The 19,275-nt window shown below is 35.4% G+C and overlaps 1 protein-coding gene across 1 annotated transcript in view; it reads right to left on the reverse strand.

Annotated features, from left to right (window-relative positions):
• Positions 1 to 19,275, reverse strand: part of DLG5 (discs large MAGUK scaffold protein 5) — a 99,160-nt gene that overhangs the window by 14,256 nt on the left and 65,629 nt on the right. Inside the window, exons 8-21 of the mRNA XM_042817957.1 lie at positions 16,478 to 16,708; positions 15,549 to 15,733; positions 14,856 to 14,981; positions 14,056 to 14,188; positions 12,770 to 12,897; positions 12,302 to 12,477; positions 11,760 to 11,863; positions 11,303 to 11,395; positions 9,370 to 10,389; positions 7,535 to 7,673; positions 5,485 to 5,629; positions 4,882 to 5,003; positions 3,749 to 3,838; positions 2,816 to 2,984 (exon numbers count right to left, since the gene is read on the reverse strand). Coding sequence (XP_042673891.1) covers positions 2,816 to 2,984; positions 3,749 to 3,838; positions 4,882 to 5,003; positions 5,485 to 5,629; positions 7,535 to 7,673; positions 9,370 to 10,389; positions 11,303 to 11,395; positions 11,760 to 11,863; positions 12,302 to 12,477; positions 12,770 to 12,897; positions 14,056 to 14,188; positions 14,856 to 14,981; positions 15,549 to 15,733; positions 16,478 to 16,708 — 2,861 coding nt within the window. The remainder of the gene's footprint in view (positions 1 to 2,815; positions 2,985 to 3,748; positions 3,839 to 4,881; positions 5,004 to 5,484; positions 5,630 to 7,534; positions 7,674 to 9,369; positions 10,390 to 11,302; positions 11,396 to 11,759; positions 11,864 to 12,301; positions 12,478 to 12,769; positions 12,898 to 14,055; positions 14,189 to 14,855; positions 14,982 to 15,548; positions 15,734 to 16,477; positions 16,709 to 19,275) is intronic.

Raw genomic sequence — 19,275 nt, forward strand, 5'->3', positions numbered from 1 at the left:
AGTATAACAAGAAAATGGATCTTATGAAAGAAAATCCTGATACGTTCTCCTTTCCTCCCCCATACTTGGAGATGTATCCACCCACACAAACAGGGCTAGCCCTCCATGGTGTGAATAAACAAATAGGAGCGTCCCAAAAAGTACTAGTTCATGTTATGATTAACTCAACAGAGTCTACATAGTGAAAGGCATCACGGGGTATTCAGAATGGAACTACTTGGAACAGTGATGGATTTAGGTCCCACTAACAGTGACTGCAGGTCTTGGTAGCCCTTCTAGCACACAATTTTAATAGCATTATACTAGTTTTGATAAGTATTAATAGGAGAGTCTTCTTTCCTAACACTTGACTATATAAATTAGATACTCCCTAAGCTGTGCAGACTGTTTCAATTACTTAAATCCTGCTGTTCAGATATCTGATGAGTTAAAGGAAGTTAACTGCTACTAACATATGTAGCAAATGAAGGGTGCCTTTGGAAATAGTAGAATTTGGGGCACATGTGAGGGGAGGGAAGAAGACACAGATTCATAATAAACTATGCTTAATGTTTCACAGTCTTTGAAGGCAAGCATCTGGTAGTCTTCTGCAGCAAGGACATAACAACTTGTCAGTTATTATTGTACAACAGAAAAACTGTCAATTTGAGACAATCTTATCAAATCAACATCACTATTAGAGACAATACCTACCTACCTAAGCCTTTTACTTAATATCACAATGTGATTACATACTAATGGTCCAAAATAAAATTTGTCAAGGTCTAATAGCTGACTGAATACTAGAACTATATTTCTGTTATCTGTCATACCCTTATGTTTCCACCTACCACATGCATTTTCCATTTGGATTGGAATGAGTAAGAATCAAACCCACACAAATTGCACCTTAAGATTTTAGTAAATACCAAATGAAAGGCAACTAGTAATGCATATAGTAGGGAAACAAGAATGAAGTAAAACAGAATGGTAGCGTTAAAAATGTATCTTACTTTGGTAAGCAGTGTTTTTAAAATCAAATGAAGCACACTCTTCTACAGTACTCAAACTACCTGCCAGAATCACTAAATGCTGCTTAGAAATAAGTTGTAATTGATCACATTTCTTTAAATTTTTGTTTAAATTGGTTTTCCTAAAAAAAAAAAAAAAAAAAAAAAAAAAATCGATCAACAGAACAAACTTTTTTTTAATCTGTATTATATGATATGGGGAAAGGCCAAGCAAATTGCTTATATTCTGTGGGGAGGACAGGTGACAAAAAAACAACCATTTAAAGATGCTATCTAGGCGTCATCACACATTTGTTTAGGATACATTTAATTCAGAAATACCTATTTCAATAAGCCTTTGTATTTCTGGGATGTGTGGTTTTTTTCCTGAACAAAATAATATTCTTTTGCAACTGAGGGAGTCATCCAGACTTCTGCTTATACATGGTACACCAAGAATAAAAGGGTTGGAGCCTGACTGTATTTTGACCTTCGGATCAATATTAATAAAAAATCTTAATTCCCAGAGATTAGAATGTACATTTTGTACTGACAAAGCATTATAAGGATATCAAAAAGCTAGCTTTTGCCACTGAACACTATACATAATCATTAGTCATGTGAAAAAGATAATAAATTGTGACTTGGAATTTGCAATTGACAAGTAGAAGAACACTCATATAAGAAAACAAATATAGCACAAAAGTCAAAAAGAAGTATAAAAGCATGAAAAACCCACAAAGACCTCTTCCATTCCCTTTCAAAGTTGCACTGTATACAGTATATAGTGTCACTACAATAACTTAGTTACAGATTCTTTTAACTACATAAAAAACATTTCATATAACATTTTATAAATAGCTTTTTATTACTACAGGCAAACTTAGGATACAGAATATCCTTATTCCTTCATTCACATTCTTATAGTCAGTCCTTTTACACAAGTTGGGCAATACAAGACAGTCCTAAAGTCCACATAAATGTAATCTATTTCAGCACATCATAGATCTTTTATACTGCCCAGAAGACATTTAGTTGTCTCAGTGTGAAGAAAAGCCTGAATCAGATTTGTGTTTTATTGGCCAATGCTTTGAATTCATACAAACTGTTTCATATATTCAGTCTAGCCAGATAGTGATGTCCAAGAGTGATACCCTAAACAACAAATCTTGAATGTATTCATAATGAGATGAAAATTCAGTAACAGACAAATTTAATCATCTTAAGAAAACAATATCAGGTTCAAACTGTGCAAGCAGCTGTGCAAAGACTTGATGCTATAGCTCTTACTGGTCCAGGTACAGCCAAGAGGATCACAATAGATTATTACGTATGGATATATTCTTGCACTAACCATCTCATTTTTATTTATCTGGCTGAACTGAATCAAGGCATAGAAGTTAGAGCACATATTGTACAATACTAAGCCAGTTGATATTTAACTATCAAATATTACTAGGTATTTTATTTAGTTTTCTAGAGTACAGAACAAGCCTATCATAAATAAGCATCTGAGCTCAAGTGAATGTATCTCAATTTAGACTGTATTTGGCATGGCCATTAATCTAACATGAAAAAAAGGAAATCTTTATGAAATTCCTTATGTTTCTGAACTGAAGACACAGGTTTTAAAGAAGAAATTTATACAAAGGTCCCTATGTACTTTGTAAAGAAAAGAAAAACATTAAGTAACAGGAACTCAAATGTATCTCTGTGCCTTCATATTCATCATTTATATCAACTGTTCACATTCCTTCCAAGCCGATAAATGTACAAGATATCATTGGACACATTCCTATAAAAAGCAAATAATGTGGGGACCTTACCTATCTTTCCTACGTTCTCCAGCAGATACTGGGCTAATGGAAATTCTAGGTAAAGTAGAAAGGGAGTTCTGAGATTGGCTGCTGGCAAAGGAAGATGTTTCCAAGTTAAGAGGTGACTGGGGAGGAGTTATCAAGCTGGGACTGCTACATTCAGAGTGTGACAAAGAGCCTACAAAACCAAATCAAAACAAAAACATAAAATCAAGTTAGGTTTTAGTGTACTGCATTTGTCGTAATTCAGAGATCTACAGAGACATAGGGAATGATATAGTACATATCTGACCAAACCATTTGCTAGCAATCTGGTAGAGCTAAGGAAAGCCAGTCTTCTAACTTCGGTAACTGAATTCAGACTTTGCAAACTCACTGCCCCTAGTGTCTATATAACAAATGTCCTCTATAAACATGCATATACGTACTGCCATTCTCACCATAGAAAGCTGGTACAGAAAAGGAACATTCAGTAGTTTGCTTCCTCTGAAAAAGCTACAAAAAATACATCTCAAATTGCTAATTATGAAACTAAAAAGACCAACTAACAGTTGCCATTTACTGTAATAGAATTTTTAACGTACAATCAGTAATAAAATAGTATGAAAAATAACATTTAAATAATTTTAAAAATACTGTAGGTAATTTCACTGTAAAAACATTTAAGACATCATTACACAAGAAAAGTGCAACCATAAAACACAGCTCAATAGTTACTTTTTTGTTTCATTTTTTCTAGTATGTCATGGCCTAGAATCAACTAACAGAGAGGTTTTTGTTAGATTTTTGCTTTTTGTTAGATTTTTTTTTAAATTACAATGTATCAAAATACAGATTTTGTAACATTCATAAAATTATTGTATTTAGATTTTTGAGCAACTTCATTTAGTAACTGACAAGGCTTTGAACTGGAAACAGTGAAAATACTACAAATAAAATTACCTCTGTCAGAGCCCATGACGGACCTTGGATATCTTGGCGTTAAAGGGATCTTAATCCTTTCTGTTCTGTACTGCAAATTACTCGAAGAACCTATTTTTAGAATAACAAAATTATACCTTGCCAAATTTTAAAGGAATAACATGAAAAAAAAACATTTACCCTTTACTTTTTCAATAAGCAGAAAAATGGGTTCTGAATTTCTGCAGAAGCATTAATGATTATTCTCATATACATTGTGTCTAACATACTTCTGATAGTTACATGGTGAGTACAAACAGCGCAGTGCAGTCATACAGTGCATATGTACAGTTCATTCTTCATTGAAAAATATTTAAAATTTTTGATACAACTGCAATTTAACTGAAGTCTAAGCAAGAAACTAACACTTGAGGTTTCTAAGAACCCATGGGCCTTGACAAAAGGTATTTAAAGCATTTTTATTATATTCTGCTTGGATGAAGACATTATTCCCTGGTACTGTTTCCTAACTGCTGTGACTTTTTGTTGCTGTTGCAGCTACAAAGCTGCCATGCTTTATTCAAATGCAATCATAATAACTGATGGAACTCAGGAACACATACATGCACAAAAAAGGTAGTACGTAATTCAAAGTGAAAAAAAATTCTATAATGTTAAAATGCTTAAAAAAAAAAAACATACATTTTCTTCGGTTCTATTAAGATACATGCCAGTGTATGTTATGTCAGTGTCAATCAAGTAAACACAATTGCAACTATTTCCAACAAGATGATTTACAGCAGGTTATTACTTTTTTGTTCTGGATGCTCTTTCCTTTTCTCATCTCCACCTCAGTAAACCTCAAATATAATTTGGCTGGACATTCCATCTTCATGAGAATACTTCCAAATAGTAATACGTGTTGAAAGGAGAATTTTGCATCACTCACAAATAATACTTTAAAAGAGACTATTAACAGCAAATTAAACAAGGCTACTTCCAGGGAACGCCACTGAGCATAAAACTAGAAAAATGAAGCGAAGAAACTCAGGAAGCCTTTTAGGCTTTGCAAACTTTGGCAATTCTATAAATCATGAAAATAAGGAATTTTCCATTCATTATTATTCTCTTGTATGGAAGAGTCTCACATGAAATAAATCAGAAAAGCAAGTTACCAAGTCTTGCACTGGATGGCAGTGAATTTGAGCCATGAGATGCTCTTGTACGTGGATTTTCAGAGTATTCATTGGAGTGCTTATGACTCAGGTCCAAGCTCAAGCGACCTTGATGCTGGGCACTACATCAAAACAAAAAACAGGGCAACAGTCAGAACTGGGTGAAGTGTCTCAGCAAACAATAAAGTAGCCAACAGACAATTTTGATTATCCTTATCCTGAGTAAAATGAATTCTCCCCTACTTCTCACTTCCTAATTGTCCTGTCATTTTACTAATTAAGACAACTCAGAGAAAAGAGAGCCTAAAGTGCTTTAAAAAAGATGGAAAGACTTCGTTCAAAAGATTAAAACAAACAAACAACAAAACAACAACATTACAAAGTAGTTGATTAAAAAAGCAATTTCTTTTTCAGCATTAGTCAGCAGAAGAGGAGGGAAAGACAAACGATCAGTTTCTGAAAGACATGAAAGCAATTGGCAAATCATGCTATTGAGAAGTTTGAGTCTAATAGTGTTTCACTCCACACTGAACAAACCAGCTACCTGAAGCAATTTCATCCTAACGCGAACAAAAACTTAAGGTGATAGAAAGTTCAAAACACCTGGGATGCAGATGCTGATGGCATATTTGGCTGGCAACAGATGGGCAATTGTTGGTGTGTACTCTGTGGCTCCACGCAGTATAGATGGGATTTCGCATGACTGCAGTTACTGCAGGGCACGGTGCTAAGCTTCTTGGTACAGTACCTGTTTAAGATGACAGAAATACACTCTTACCAACATTACTAGCATATAAATTACAGGTATATTTAATACAGTATATTTAAATAGTTGCATAATTATACATTGTTGTTTACATTTATGTTTATCTATAATTATAATTTATCACCATATAGGCAAATAATAATCCCATGCTTTTTAAGTACAACGTGGTATTTTGAATCTGGATTATAATTTTCTACCGTCAGTAAATTAAGTGCCTTGGGACTACAGAAAAAAAAATCATTCACATCATTTTCAAATATACCTAAAACACTTTGTTTTCAACTGTTAAACTTCTTTATACAGCAACAAGAATCTCATTTTTCTCTCTGTATAGTCATCTGCCAGAAACAGAAGTTTTTATTCCGTACTTGAACTATCTGCAGTTAAAACCATTTGACCATTCTTGTTCTTCTGTTGTCTTAGAATCCCATTTCTGACATGTTTGATGGTTTTGGAATACAGTATTTCATATCTATTTATTCAGAAAACGTATTACTTAAGCTGTTCATTGAAATCACTCATCCTTTAGTAGTCTATTTGATCAATTTCCTCTTAAATGAGTATTATAGCATAATACGCTACAGCAAAAACTTGCATTTCAAGATATATCATCTAATGTAGATTTGATTTGAGTAGGTTATATAACACGAAAGAAGGAAAGTGATATGAAAAAGAGTAACAAATCACAGAACAAAAGTTTCTTTGAGCTGAGATACAATTGAGCATGCATTTACATTCTGAAAACTGGATGGGACGACTGGGTCTAAAACTGCCCGTTATTCTGTATACACAAGTCATTACCTCTGTCATAAACTTCAATAAGTTTGCCATAATTTTGAATCTTAGCAGCAACTTATGGATTGCAGAAAAAATTGAGGGTAAATTCATAAAAATCAAATGTTTTCTTGGACTGAAAATCAAGTATCAAATGTAACTGCTGAAGCTAACTACACAGTGAAGACTGAACAATCCACCTGTCAACAGGTCTAACCAGGGCTAACCAAAATGCATCCTGACCGGTTTAAAATAACTGGTGTAAAATAACCTCATTAGCTCTTCAAAGCACTCTGTTTAGTCTGTGCCAACTAGCTAGTTTGGATAACTGAGACAACGTGCTTTCTGTTTTCCATCTTACCTGATCATATTGATTTTTGTGTGAGCTGCTTCTGAAACTCTTCTTCAACAGCTTTGAATCTCAGATATGCTAACTTTTAATCTTTAATTTAGATACACTAAGATCACAACCAATTGGGGCATTCTATCTCATATACTCCAAGAACACAGTTCCCAACAGATAGAGACTAATGTGCAACAATTTCTGAATATCAAGTCTTTTTGCTTTGAAGTACTTCAGAATCTGACTGTAGGTAACACGCAGGCTGCATCCACTTACTGTTCACTCTCAAAATATCTGGAAATCTTATTTGTCTCCCTATGCACAGGCTACAAGTTGTTCACCACTGACACATTTGAAATTCCTGTACAACACAGAATCAGATGAAGCAAATCCTTCAGATGAGAGCTGTTCAGTTTCTTTGATGGCTCTCCAATACATTAGACTTCTTTACAGTCCATAAACTGAAAATATCATGTTCAGATTACAAAAGAACAGGAAAATATGTTTTGTATTTCATATTTCTTTTGCCTTATCTTGACTGATATAGGCAGATTCCTTGCAGCATTCCAAGAAAGCAAATATGAGTTCTTACCTAATTCTAGGGAAGATATTTAGAATATAAGAATGTAACTGAGCTTATTTCTGGAATACAGTAATTAACAGGGTGAAATTTTACAGTTAGTATTCAGGATCTCAGGAAAGAAGTCCACGCTAGACATCTCTGACTTGAGTAAAAAGAGGCACTTGCCGTCCACATCAGCATCACTCACCTGACGACATGCCTCCAGTGTACAAAGTGGAAGACACAAAGCCATCACTATGCCTAGCAGAACGTTTTGGTGAATACAGTGCCCACTCCTGTACCTCTGGAGACAGGTGTTCCTCACTAGCCGGCGTATATTTTTGCACCTATAAAACCAGAAAATTTGACTAAAGGCAGTTGGAGATACAGAAGAAAAAAAACCCTTAAATTCCATAGGCAATAATCAACCTCAAATTTTTCAGTACGTATTCCAGAATACGCTTGCCACCACTTAACATGACAGTCAACATATAACAATATAGTTGTTATATCTTTACTTCATCTTCCAATAGTATTATTCAGTTCTACCCCTTCTTCCTCCAAGGCCTCCAGTTGTTACTATTTTGTAAGCTTCTTAGGCCAAAGTTTGAAACTTATCTGATATATTTTCCATCAGTACAGTACACCTGAGTTACACTTCTTCTTCAAAATACTACTATCACAGAATATTTCAAGCTTAGATTGCATTCTTTAGCATATGTACTCCATGTTACTTTAGCCACTACTGCAAGTGTTGCCAAATGAGAGCTGGCTAATAAGCCACAAAATATTTTCTTCTAAGTCTGCATAATGACATCATCAACATAATGATACAGGTTGTGGAGCCATTGTAGTTTCTGTCCTGTATGCAGTGAACAGACACTGGTGTGTCAGCCACTCTCCCTAGCTTTGTACCATCAGCAAACTTGATGAAGGTGCATTCTATCCCTTCACCCAGGTCACTGATGAAAATGTTGAGCAAGACCACACCCAGACTTAGCGTGGTTTTAGTACACAAAGACCATTCCATCAAAATCATTTTCAGAGTGAATGGTCTCAACTCAGAGGCACAATACCACCACTGTTCTCTAGTCAACAATTTTAGAGTTAAATCCCTCATTACTTTCTTAGATACTGGAGAGAAACTAGGGGAGCTGGAAAAACAAAAAAAAAACCCACAGAACTCAGACTTAATTTAACCCTAGAGATGGAAATGTGCAAATACCTCAAGTATCCCTAAAAAAAAAAAAAAAAAAAAAAAGAATTTCTAAGTCTATAATATAATTTTGTTTTTCTCCATAGACCAATACTTATATGATTATATTCTGGCATAGCAAGGTACAGAGCAGGAAAGATAAAGAAAATGACATTCTAAGTTCTTTTGATGTTGATTAGATGCAAAGAAAAATAACTCTTTAAAACTTGAGATTTCAGGTGGCAAATACACATTGCACTTTTTTTCCAAACTGAACAAACCTGAGATGGTGGACCCAAAACTTCATTTTATGTGGTCAGTTAAACAGGCCAGTCATCCTAGATCACAGAGAATTTTTTCTCGACCTTCCCTGGTAGGATGTTACCCAAAATCTCCACAGTCAAATTTATTTAAACAAATGACCTACTTTGAACAATGTTGCTAAATCATATTCTTATAAACAGTCCATCTTTATAGTGCAATGAGTATATTGCTCTGCCAATTTCAGATTACATTAGCACTTATGTAGACGGACAAAATAAAAAACGTCACTATGAATGGTAAATCTTTTTCCCCTAATCTGTAGATTTGAGCCAAAGAGATTTCTGAAGCCTTTGGGTAAGCTCCTACTTACAGGAAAGAGCCCTGATCCTCTACAGAAAATAGTGAAAATCAAAATGGGAGTTACAAAATAGAACCCAATCATTCTGTTTGGTGGTCTTGTATTTTGTGATACTTGCATCAATTGAAGGAGTAGCTCCTCAAGGGACTTGGATTTTGTGAATGGGCTTCGTATTCACATCAAAGCCAAAAAAAAAAACCAACAGATTTTCATAGCAAAATTTTACCTGAAGCGCAGGATTAGGAATGGGCATAGGGGCCATTTTATGTCTCAGAGCAGGAGCAGATTTTGGCCTTGGCCTTTTTATCTCTGGCTCTTCAACTCTTTGAAAGCCGATGTCATCTTCACAGGATTTCCTTGAGGAGAGATGAGTACAGTCAATTCCCTCCTCACGATAATAATTTCCAGCATTCCTGTTGCGCCCCTTGAGAGTAGCAGAGTCTTGTTTAAGTGCCAAGGAAACTGGAGCTTGGGCAGTGGCTGGGCTGGTAGGTGGTGATCCAGTTGTTACTGTAGACTCTGAAGCAGAGCTTGCCTGCTGTTTATGTTTAAATTTGATGGAGTCACTTCTCTTAGGAGGAGTTGGAGGAGTTGAAGCCACTTCAGCTTTTGATGGCTGAGGTGAATGGCCTGTCACCTGATTTGGAGAAAGGTACTCTGGCTTAGGAGGAGTTGGCGGCCTTTTGAAAGTATCAGGATCAAAGATAGATTTCCTTTGTTTTGGCTTTTTGTACACAGAAAACTTTTCTGTTTCTGTTGCTGAGATATTAACCATGACTTTTGGCCAGGTACCACCACTATGCTTAGTACCGTGTCCTTTGTCAAATGTAGTCTCAACCACCATACAGTCATTATCTGTAGGTTCATAAGGCAGTCTCCCGTTGTCCAAGTCAACAACTCCATAGCCTCGGTCCCCATATGTCTCTGGGTTGAAGGAGCTGAGACTATGTTCTGAATTACTGTGGCAACTGTGCACTGTGTTCCTATGAGAGTCTACTCGTAAAGTGTTGTTAGGGAAGGGTTTGTGATCACAAAATGAACGACTGCCCTGATCATTCTGGTCTTTCTTGACATCCATGATGTCTGGATTGAAAATGTCAGTCTGTGTTGAGCTGTTGAGTTTCAGATTTCTTTTGTTTTGGGCTTGTATCTCTGATGCATGAACCCTACAATTTGATATTTTTTCTGAATCCTTCAGATTTTCAAATATATTTTGACCACTCCAAGACGAACTCTGAGGAAAAACCTAAAAAAGAACCAACAAAAATTAAAAACACAACAACAACAATAACCTACCACATAACCTTAACTATGTCTGGTTTCTATATAATTTTTGCTTAGCACAAATTATATTCTAGTCTTCTTTATTTACTTCAACCTGAATCTGCATATGTGTGGATACATTTGGGAAAAATTTAATAAAAGTCTTGCAGATTCAAAGCAAAAGATGGATAAAATGAAACCAGATTTTTCTCTGAAACAATTTCAAAAGGGCAAATCTACATGGTGGCAGAAGCACTGAGCAAACAGCAAAAGGACCTCAACACTACTTCTATTTCTGTTCAATGACACTAGTAATCATCTTTCATTGCCCACTGCTTCACAAATATTTCATTTTTTTTTCAGTTTCTTAAAAACTCAAGCTCTCACAAGCTGGAATTATCACTGACTGAACCTTTTTGACAGGTCCAGTGTAATGGGATTCTAACCGAAACAATATTTTTATAACACTAAGTTTGAAAAAGAGCTAGTACTTATCCCTGATGATAGAGTTCAGTTTTCTGTGCAACTCCCTCCTGGCCAACAGTAAACTATAGTCAGGAAGCAATTTATCTTTCACAAACAAAACTGCTGCAGCAGTTTTGAAGTAGAAAGCAGTAAGAAAGAAACAACTGTGCTGACAGTCATTTAGTGTGACCAGCAAAGAAATGGGGAAAAAAAATAAGAGCAATAAATAAATTCTATTTCCTACCAGAAGGCACAATGTCCTTACTCTGGAAATAACTATTTAGTGTACCATCACTGAAATACATCCAGATGATCTTATTATTAGCAAAGACTTTCCCATGGTGATATATTCATTTTTAATACACTCTTTCCTTAAGAAGTAAGATAAATCTGTTAAAGAAAATTCTGCAAGTTTAGCTTTTCCTACTCACCTTTAACAATGACAGAGTAAGGGAATCCCTGCAGTTTCGTAATAAAGCTTCACATTCATTAAGTGACTTATTATCTAGTGCAATGCCATTGATCTACATATAAAACAAAACAAAAAAACAAACAAACAAACAAAAAAAACCACAATTGAGATACATAAAATGAAAGCAGCAGATGGAGAACACCTAAACATATTGCCTCTGAGAGAAGGAAAGCATGGTTTTGTGTGTCATGCACATAACTGAAGTCAGGTTGACTATATCATGCATTTACCTGTTCTCCACTAGAAGCTTAGTCTCCTATATATTTTTATTCCTAGTAGAGATACTATTTAGTAACACTTGTTTGATTACGTTAGACTTTATGCATTTGTACGTCCGTAGTAATGACATTTTGTCTCACAGGAGCACATAAATCATAAATAAAAAATGCAAATCAGAAGAATGTATTCAGACTTACAGCAATTATTCTGTCTCCCACAGTAAGGGAACCCTCTTTGGCAGCTGGGCTTCCAGGCACAACAGCAGCAACAAATATTCCATTTTCTAGACTTACTCCACTATCTGAAATTCACAAAATAAACATTAATTTACTCCTGCAATTCAAATAACTATACATGTGACCTGCATACAGGATTAAGAAATATAACTACCAAAGCAAATGAGATCTCAATCTCTAACAACCCTTTCAAAGAAAGGCAAAAACATGAAAATAGAGATTTGGGGTATCCCAGAACTTAATGTGATTATACACACTAGGACTGACTGGTTGGTTTAGCTTTGTAGAAGTGTGAAAATAAAATTCATTATATTTATGGAATAAACCTTTCACAAATATGATCATTCTTAGTTTGATGACAACAATTCATGAAAATCACTATCTAGTAGGTAGTAACAGCTGAAATGAGTTTTAAATAGAAGCTCAGAACATGTACTTCAATTTCAAGACATTGTTGGATGGACAAATGGGTACCATTTACATCCAGCCTTCATATCCATTACCTTTATGCCCAGAAACATTGATGTGAAGTGGTGTTATCACTCGTCCACCCAAGGACTTCCTTCTTCGAACCACCATGTTAATAACACCTCCTCCATTTAAGACAGCTTTTATAACTTGCTTTTTATCCTTATTAGTAAGATCGACATCATTTATCTTCAGCAACCAATCATTTACTCTGGCAGATAAATACAAATAGGAAGAAACCGCTGTTACAAGCATGCTGGATGTAGCACATACATAACATTCAGGGAAAGGGATACAATGGAATTGATATCTTAAAATGCTAATCCTCAATTATCTAAATATTTTAGGTATTGGTCTTGTCAGTGCCATTTCCTCATCAATATTACTAAGGTAGACATGGTCAATTATAAAAAAAGAAATAGTCAAAACTGAAGACTTTGTAATATGCTCAATATTTTGTTTATGATTAACAAAAAGACATGCCTTCCAAAGTAAAACCCTACCTTAATCGACCATCCACAACACTTCCTTTGTCTACTTTGGTAACAAAGATCCCACAGTCTCCAGGGAGGTATGGTTCATTCACACCTTCTGCCACATCAAAACCAAGTGCTTTCAAGTCCATATCGTCCTAATAAAAAATATTAACAAGAGACTCAATTGTACTGACAATTACATTGTGCCTTTGCCTGCTCACAAGAGGCATTTCTTTAAGCTTGTCCTATGTCCTCATATTTACAAAGTATCTTTTACGGGTAAATTCTTGTATTTTTTACTTCAATATATAAGCTCACAGTTTCATCGGGCATTAGACCATAGGGCATTAGGACAATCATTCATAGATCATAGTATCATTGTACTAAGTAAATATTATTTCTCCCATTTTTGAGCTGAGTGATAATGCAGAATACTGGCATAAGCAGACAGGTGGTGCTGAAGCAAAAATAAAGTGATTTAGACTTATTCACTTCCATAATCTCCACACAGAAATTAAAATGCTGGTAAGGTCAACAAGGATTTCCTCATGTATCCTATCAAGGTTGGCACAATATCATTACTACAATTTGATGTCTAGATGCTGTTGTAAGTGAAAGACAGCGTGGAAGACTGTATGTACGTATGTTCTACAGGGTCAAAAAATGACCACTAGCAAACAGTGAGCCGCATCTATCAAAAATTTTAATTAGAAAATGATACACAACTTGAATAAAGAACAGTGAAATATGAACTCCAGACTACAAAGAGGAAAAATAAAATGAAATTATACAATTAGAATAATAAAAGGATGAAGAAGTTTTCTTCACGGTGTAGCATCCTTTCAACACAGAAGTCTAAACTGAAGGGCAATGCTGCACTAAAATAATGTTCATTAAAATTTACTGCCATATCTGAGTAGGAAGAGGTGAAACAGTTTCACGTTAGTGCTTAACTACTCCATGCACAGATAATAAATGATGTTGCCTTCTAAAGTAGGTGCCATTGCATCTTAAGTTTGTGCCAAATTACTGCCATTTCTGTGATAAATCACTGATTTTAAGAATACAGGATTTAACTTCGCAAGAGAGAGAACTATTTTTATTTATACTCAGTATGAAAAAAAGAAAAAGTTTGTACGTTAATAACTTGTTTTTGTCAACTTGTTTCATCTAGATGTTACTTGAAATATGCCTGGCTCTCATCACTAAAGAGAATTAAAAAAAAAAAACCAACGCATATAGCATCAGGATGTTATAATAGACTTCAAAATTGATCAGTATACAAAATAATGCAATTAGCATCTTTGACTCACTCTGTCTTTTTCAAATTCCACTACTTCTGTTTCCCATTCCAGAGAATCTGTGTCTATGGCTGAGTCATGGGAACTATGGGCCATCAGTTGACGGAATCTGGCCTCCTTTTCCAACTGATTCTCCATCTTCTCTCTAAGGAAATAAAATACTTATATACACAGAGAAGCCTTTTAAAAAAAATGATGCATAACATTATAATTGTGAGATGTTTTCTTAGTAAAAAAATCCAAGCTGCGCCAGAAAGCTGCCCTCTGCTTCTATTTTTCCAGTATCCTTTGGCTACTGCTGAATATTTTCATTTTCTATATATCATGCTAACTCACTTTAACTTTTTTGTTGTTTGCATTGCTTTTGTATGGCTGTCATGTACAACTAGAATTCCTACATAACTCTTCCAAACTGCATCTGATTTACCCTCAGATGAATCGCAACAGTACGCTTGCATGTGCACATAATATCAAAAGCAAAATCTTCTCAACAAATCATTGACATAACATATAATGTTTTGTTTTGGTTTTTTTTGCGTTCATAAACTAAGGAGTTTACAGTTGAGAGGAACTAGACTGCAATTAATCCAACTTCAGTGAAAGAGTTCATTTAAATGTATCTCCACAGTAAAAGGCTTAAAAATCTTTCTCATTAATATGATAAAACAGTTAAAATTGGAGGACTTAGAACCTCATACTTCCACATAAGTGAAAACAATTCTAGTGACATATTGCTCATTCCCAGTTGCAATTAATGAACCAAAGTTTTTATCACAAAGATTCCACAGATTTTAATATATCCTACAACATACTTCAGTTCCTTCAGTTCACGCACAGCATCATTTTTCTGCTTCCTCATGTCATCCAGATTGCGAAGAGCCTCAGCCAAGTCACTCACAGCTCGGTCTCTCTCCCTCCGTAAGTTGTCACACAGAGTCCTTTAAAAGCAAAAAAGTGGTTTCACAAAATCTCAGAAAAAAAAAAAAATGAAGCAGAAAAAATTACATACTCTATACTTTATGAAAAAGCTTGTCAGAACAACTGAAGCTTTCTTCACCTCTTACAATACTTTATTTTTACTGATCTTCTTTAGAACAGAAAAAAATTACAGTGAAATTTTTTGCCTTAATTCCTTACATGTGTCTAATAACAAGATAGGTATCCTTTGTCAGATATCCCCAAAGGTAAATAATTATTTGAAGGACTGTAGCCATAGCAAAGTATATCAGGACTAAAGCAAGCCTTCATTTGTCATTCGTAGCCAGCAGTGCTGATAGGCTCTCTGATATTTACTTACAGACATGTTATGGTGATAAAAGAACAGACAAAACAAAATGTCTGGTAACATGCTCTCAACTTCAAACAAACAAATCCACTGATAGTTAATGCACAAGTTCCAACCAGTTAAAAAAATTGCAAGCAAAATCCAATAAGTCCTAGAACTTCATTAGCTGCACAGAAGGTATTACAATGTATCTGTCATGTACCAGCTAACATTTATTTACCGTATACTTTCCCTTTCTGCAACAATCTTATCTCGCTCTTGGAAAGCCCAGTCTCTCCTGCACTTGGCTACTTCTGCTTCCTGGACAGCTTCCTTTAGTTCTTGTGACATAGCCTCATATTGTTTCCGAAGCATTTCAATTTCTTTGTTTGCTCTTTCTATGTCTAAGGTAGCAGAATCTTGTATCTAGGAATTAAGAAACATAGGTAAGGAATTTAGACACAACTTTTAGGTACTCACTATTTACTGGGACAACAATTTCCACAAATAAGAATCTCACTTCAAAATAACATCAATGAACACATTATATTTCAGAGGTAACACACCATGCTTATATCCTGCTCTGCTTAATACACAAGATCCTTCAAGAATATTTAGGAATTTGATACACTATTATGAGTAGTTATAATACAGATTTCCTGCACTAACGTCTGTTAACTGCCCTGGGACTATGCTCTCCCTCTCTGTCTACAGAAAGAGATACAGATATATAGTCTTCATAATAAGAATGCATACAAATTAAAACATTTACAATCATATTTCATTTAACTTTGGTTATTACATGCTAAAACCAGCTAACGTTCTGAACTGGTCACAGGCATGAACACCATACAGTATAGAGGGCATCAAGCCTACCAGCAGGTAATAAGCTGCAAAGAAACCTGCTGTGTTACAATATTTTATTGACTTTATGTATTTTTTAATTTAAAAAAATAAACCAAAACAAAAAAAGCCCTGAAACTTAACATGAAGTGTGACTGTATATCACTATTTCTTAAAGAAGATACATGCATTTATACAAATATCTTCTACAGTGACTCCAGGCAAAGGAAAAAACACCCAGAATGCCCAGATTTTGATCAAGTCTCACTAAAATAACTGATTCCTGATAGCTAAGAAGGAAAAGTCATCAGTAAACCATTGCAATACCTGACGGGCTTGATAGTATTCCCTTAATAGATGGTCCCTTTGGATTATGGCTTCTGTTCTCTCTTTCCTGGCAACATCTCTTTCTTCCTTCACTGTCTCTATATCCTTGCAAGCTTGATCAAGCTCCTTCTGGGCCTCAGCTTTGTCCTTCACTTCATGACAGTATTTTTCCAGCAACTCATTCCTCTCACAAATTGCTCGATCTCTTTCCACTAAAGCTGAGTTCAGCTCCTAAAACAAGATCCATTGTTCCCAGCAGGTTAAGCTCAGAAGGAATCAGTTCATCATTTCAACTGCATATACACTGATACTTTAAAATCCTAGAGAGTCTGCAACAAACATTCTGAAAAAGGGAGCAGAATAAGACTGCACTCACATTACATACAAGAAGTATTAGCAAAGAATATTAAGTGTGGTATTACAGGTTTCACATCACCAGCATGTCTAGCAAATTGATTTGACAGAACAAAGAAGAAATACATTAAGTAATATGTGTCTCATAAATGACTCGCAGTACATTTCATGTACATGTTCAACTGCTGAGGACTAGAAACAAGAAATAGGTATTTTAGTACGTTTCTATAAAGAGTGAGGCATTGAAACAGTTGAATTTCAGATTTTTAGGTGCTCCAACTTTCTAGGAACATTCAGCGAGAGCTACAAAGAAGCCTTTCTATATAAAGACACTCTTTTGAGCTGGAAAGCATTTATATTTTTATTTTTAAAAATTTATCAAAGATAGCTGACATCTGAAAAGCAAAGGCAGAAAAGCGTCCAATGCGTAAAGATAGAAAGACAAGAAAGGCATCATGCTACATTCTCTACTTTACCCTGTGATTTGCATAGAATAAAATTGCATATTTAAAGCATAGAAGACAATTATTATATAATTGGTTTTGTGTTACAACATCTAATTAAGGCTATTCAAGTTGTTAAAACAGTTCTGTAATTGCTTTAAAAACGGTAATTTTGTGCTAAAGCAGCAGGTAAGTTGTAGAATTAATGTTTCAGCTTGTGAATTTTGAAGATATCATTGAATCTCAATTAACAGAGAACTCAAGCTTGGGTTTTGGGTTTTTTTTGTTGTTCTGTTTGCTTGTATATTTTTGACTTAACATCAGTAAAAGCTTCAGTTGCTCAATAAATGAAGAGAGAAATTCCCAACCCATATGGTCATGCAAACAAATTTCAGTAATGAAAGCAACATTTTGCACAGTTTAACTATTGTGCAACCAAGCACATGTCTTAAACTCACACAAAAATATTAATTCTTTTGTAGCATGCAGCAGAGGAGAAAGTCACCACAGTATCAAGAGAGAAGACCCTTAATTGAAGAAGAATCTAAGGTACTCTACAATGATTGGGAAAAAAGCCCAGAACATTCTGCCATAGTTTATTCCAGTATGCTTGGTATAAACTATGTGAAGAAGAGTAGTTGTTGCCTCCAGTGGTCAGTAGTAAAATTTCACTTCTGTCTTTTCCTGTGACAACTGCACAGAACTACAACATGTCAGCATAAACTATCAGCCATTTAGCACTGGTAAGAGCAGATACTGTTATGAAACACTACAGTGCTTTGATTTTAATAAAGCTCTAAAATGGTAAATTAGCCTTATGTTTGAAGCAGTTTTTGCATTTGAAAATGATACAATAATCTCATATAGGACAAAACACAACAGCTCTATTAAACAGAAGGGAAGGCTGACTGCCAATAGTTTTGAATTTAGACATTAAATTAGGAAACACTCAATCAGTAACTGCTCACAATGAAATATTTAAAAATAATTCCTCCATTTCAGCAGCTTTTACATTTCTTCTGGACAAAAGGTAAACATACACAAGCTTCACAAAAGGAACTACATTTAAAACCTAAATGTGCTACCACAACCATTTACTGAGTATGGGGTAATGGCATGTAAAGCTGCTACACAGCAGAAGGAGTGCACTGCACAAAAGGCACAATTTGGCAAGCACCAGAGCAACCAGTTTCATACAGGAAAACCCTGCCTACACAGGGACATCTTGTGGGATACTACTTGAAATGATTACTTGATCGATAACTTTTTTCGACCTTTTCAACACCTGCCTTGCCAGAGCTAGAAAATCCCTTATCCACCAAACGCAACTGCAGCAAGCCAATACAATGTTCCAATACAGGAACATACCTGATCACAAGCACAAGAGTCACAGCTACAGGAAAGGAAAAACAAGAATGAAAAGAAAACTCATAATTGTGGCATTTTAATCAATTTAGCACACTACAGAGTTATTTCAGCTTTCTGATGGGCCTGTTCTGGGGAGTGAAGAAAAATGCATGTCTGCAGCCTCTCAGTATCTCATTCACCAGTCCTAGGCTCTTTCCATTCTTTCTCAACCAGCCATTCAAGATGGCCATTTTAGTAGGAGGGAACAGACATATATTTTAAATCTTCTTCTCCTTTTTATGGAAGTACTTTGGAAAACTACCCACAGTGCCAGGAAAAAATACCAGGACTATTTGAAACAGGTGTGCAAGAGAACTACCACTGCCATCAGTATTTTCAAGCTCAGGGAGGGTAGATTCAGGTTAGATAAAAGGAAAAAAAACTTTTACAATGAGGGTGGTGAGGCAGTGGGACAGGTTGTCTGGTGATGTGGTTGATGCCCCATGCTTGGAGACTTCCAAGGTGAGGTTGGATAAGGCCTTGGGCAACCTGATCTAGCTATGGCGCCCCTGTTCATCGTGGGGGAGTTGGACTAGATGGCCCTTAGAGGTCCCTTCCAAGTCTAAGGGATTCTATGATTCTATCCCTTACTAG

The sequence above is a fragment of the Centrocercus urophasianus genome, unplaced genomic scaffold (genome assembly GCF_019232065.1).
Source record: "Centrocercus urophasianus isolate 14NV4802_14NV808 unplaced genomic scaffold, USGS_Curo_1.0 seq_17, whole genome shotgun sequence".
NCBI classification, from domain to species: domain Eukaryota; kingdom Metazoa; phylum Chordata; class Aves; order Galliformes; family Phasianidae; genus Centrocercus; species Centrocercus urophasianus.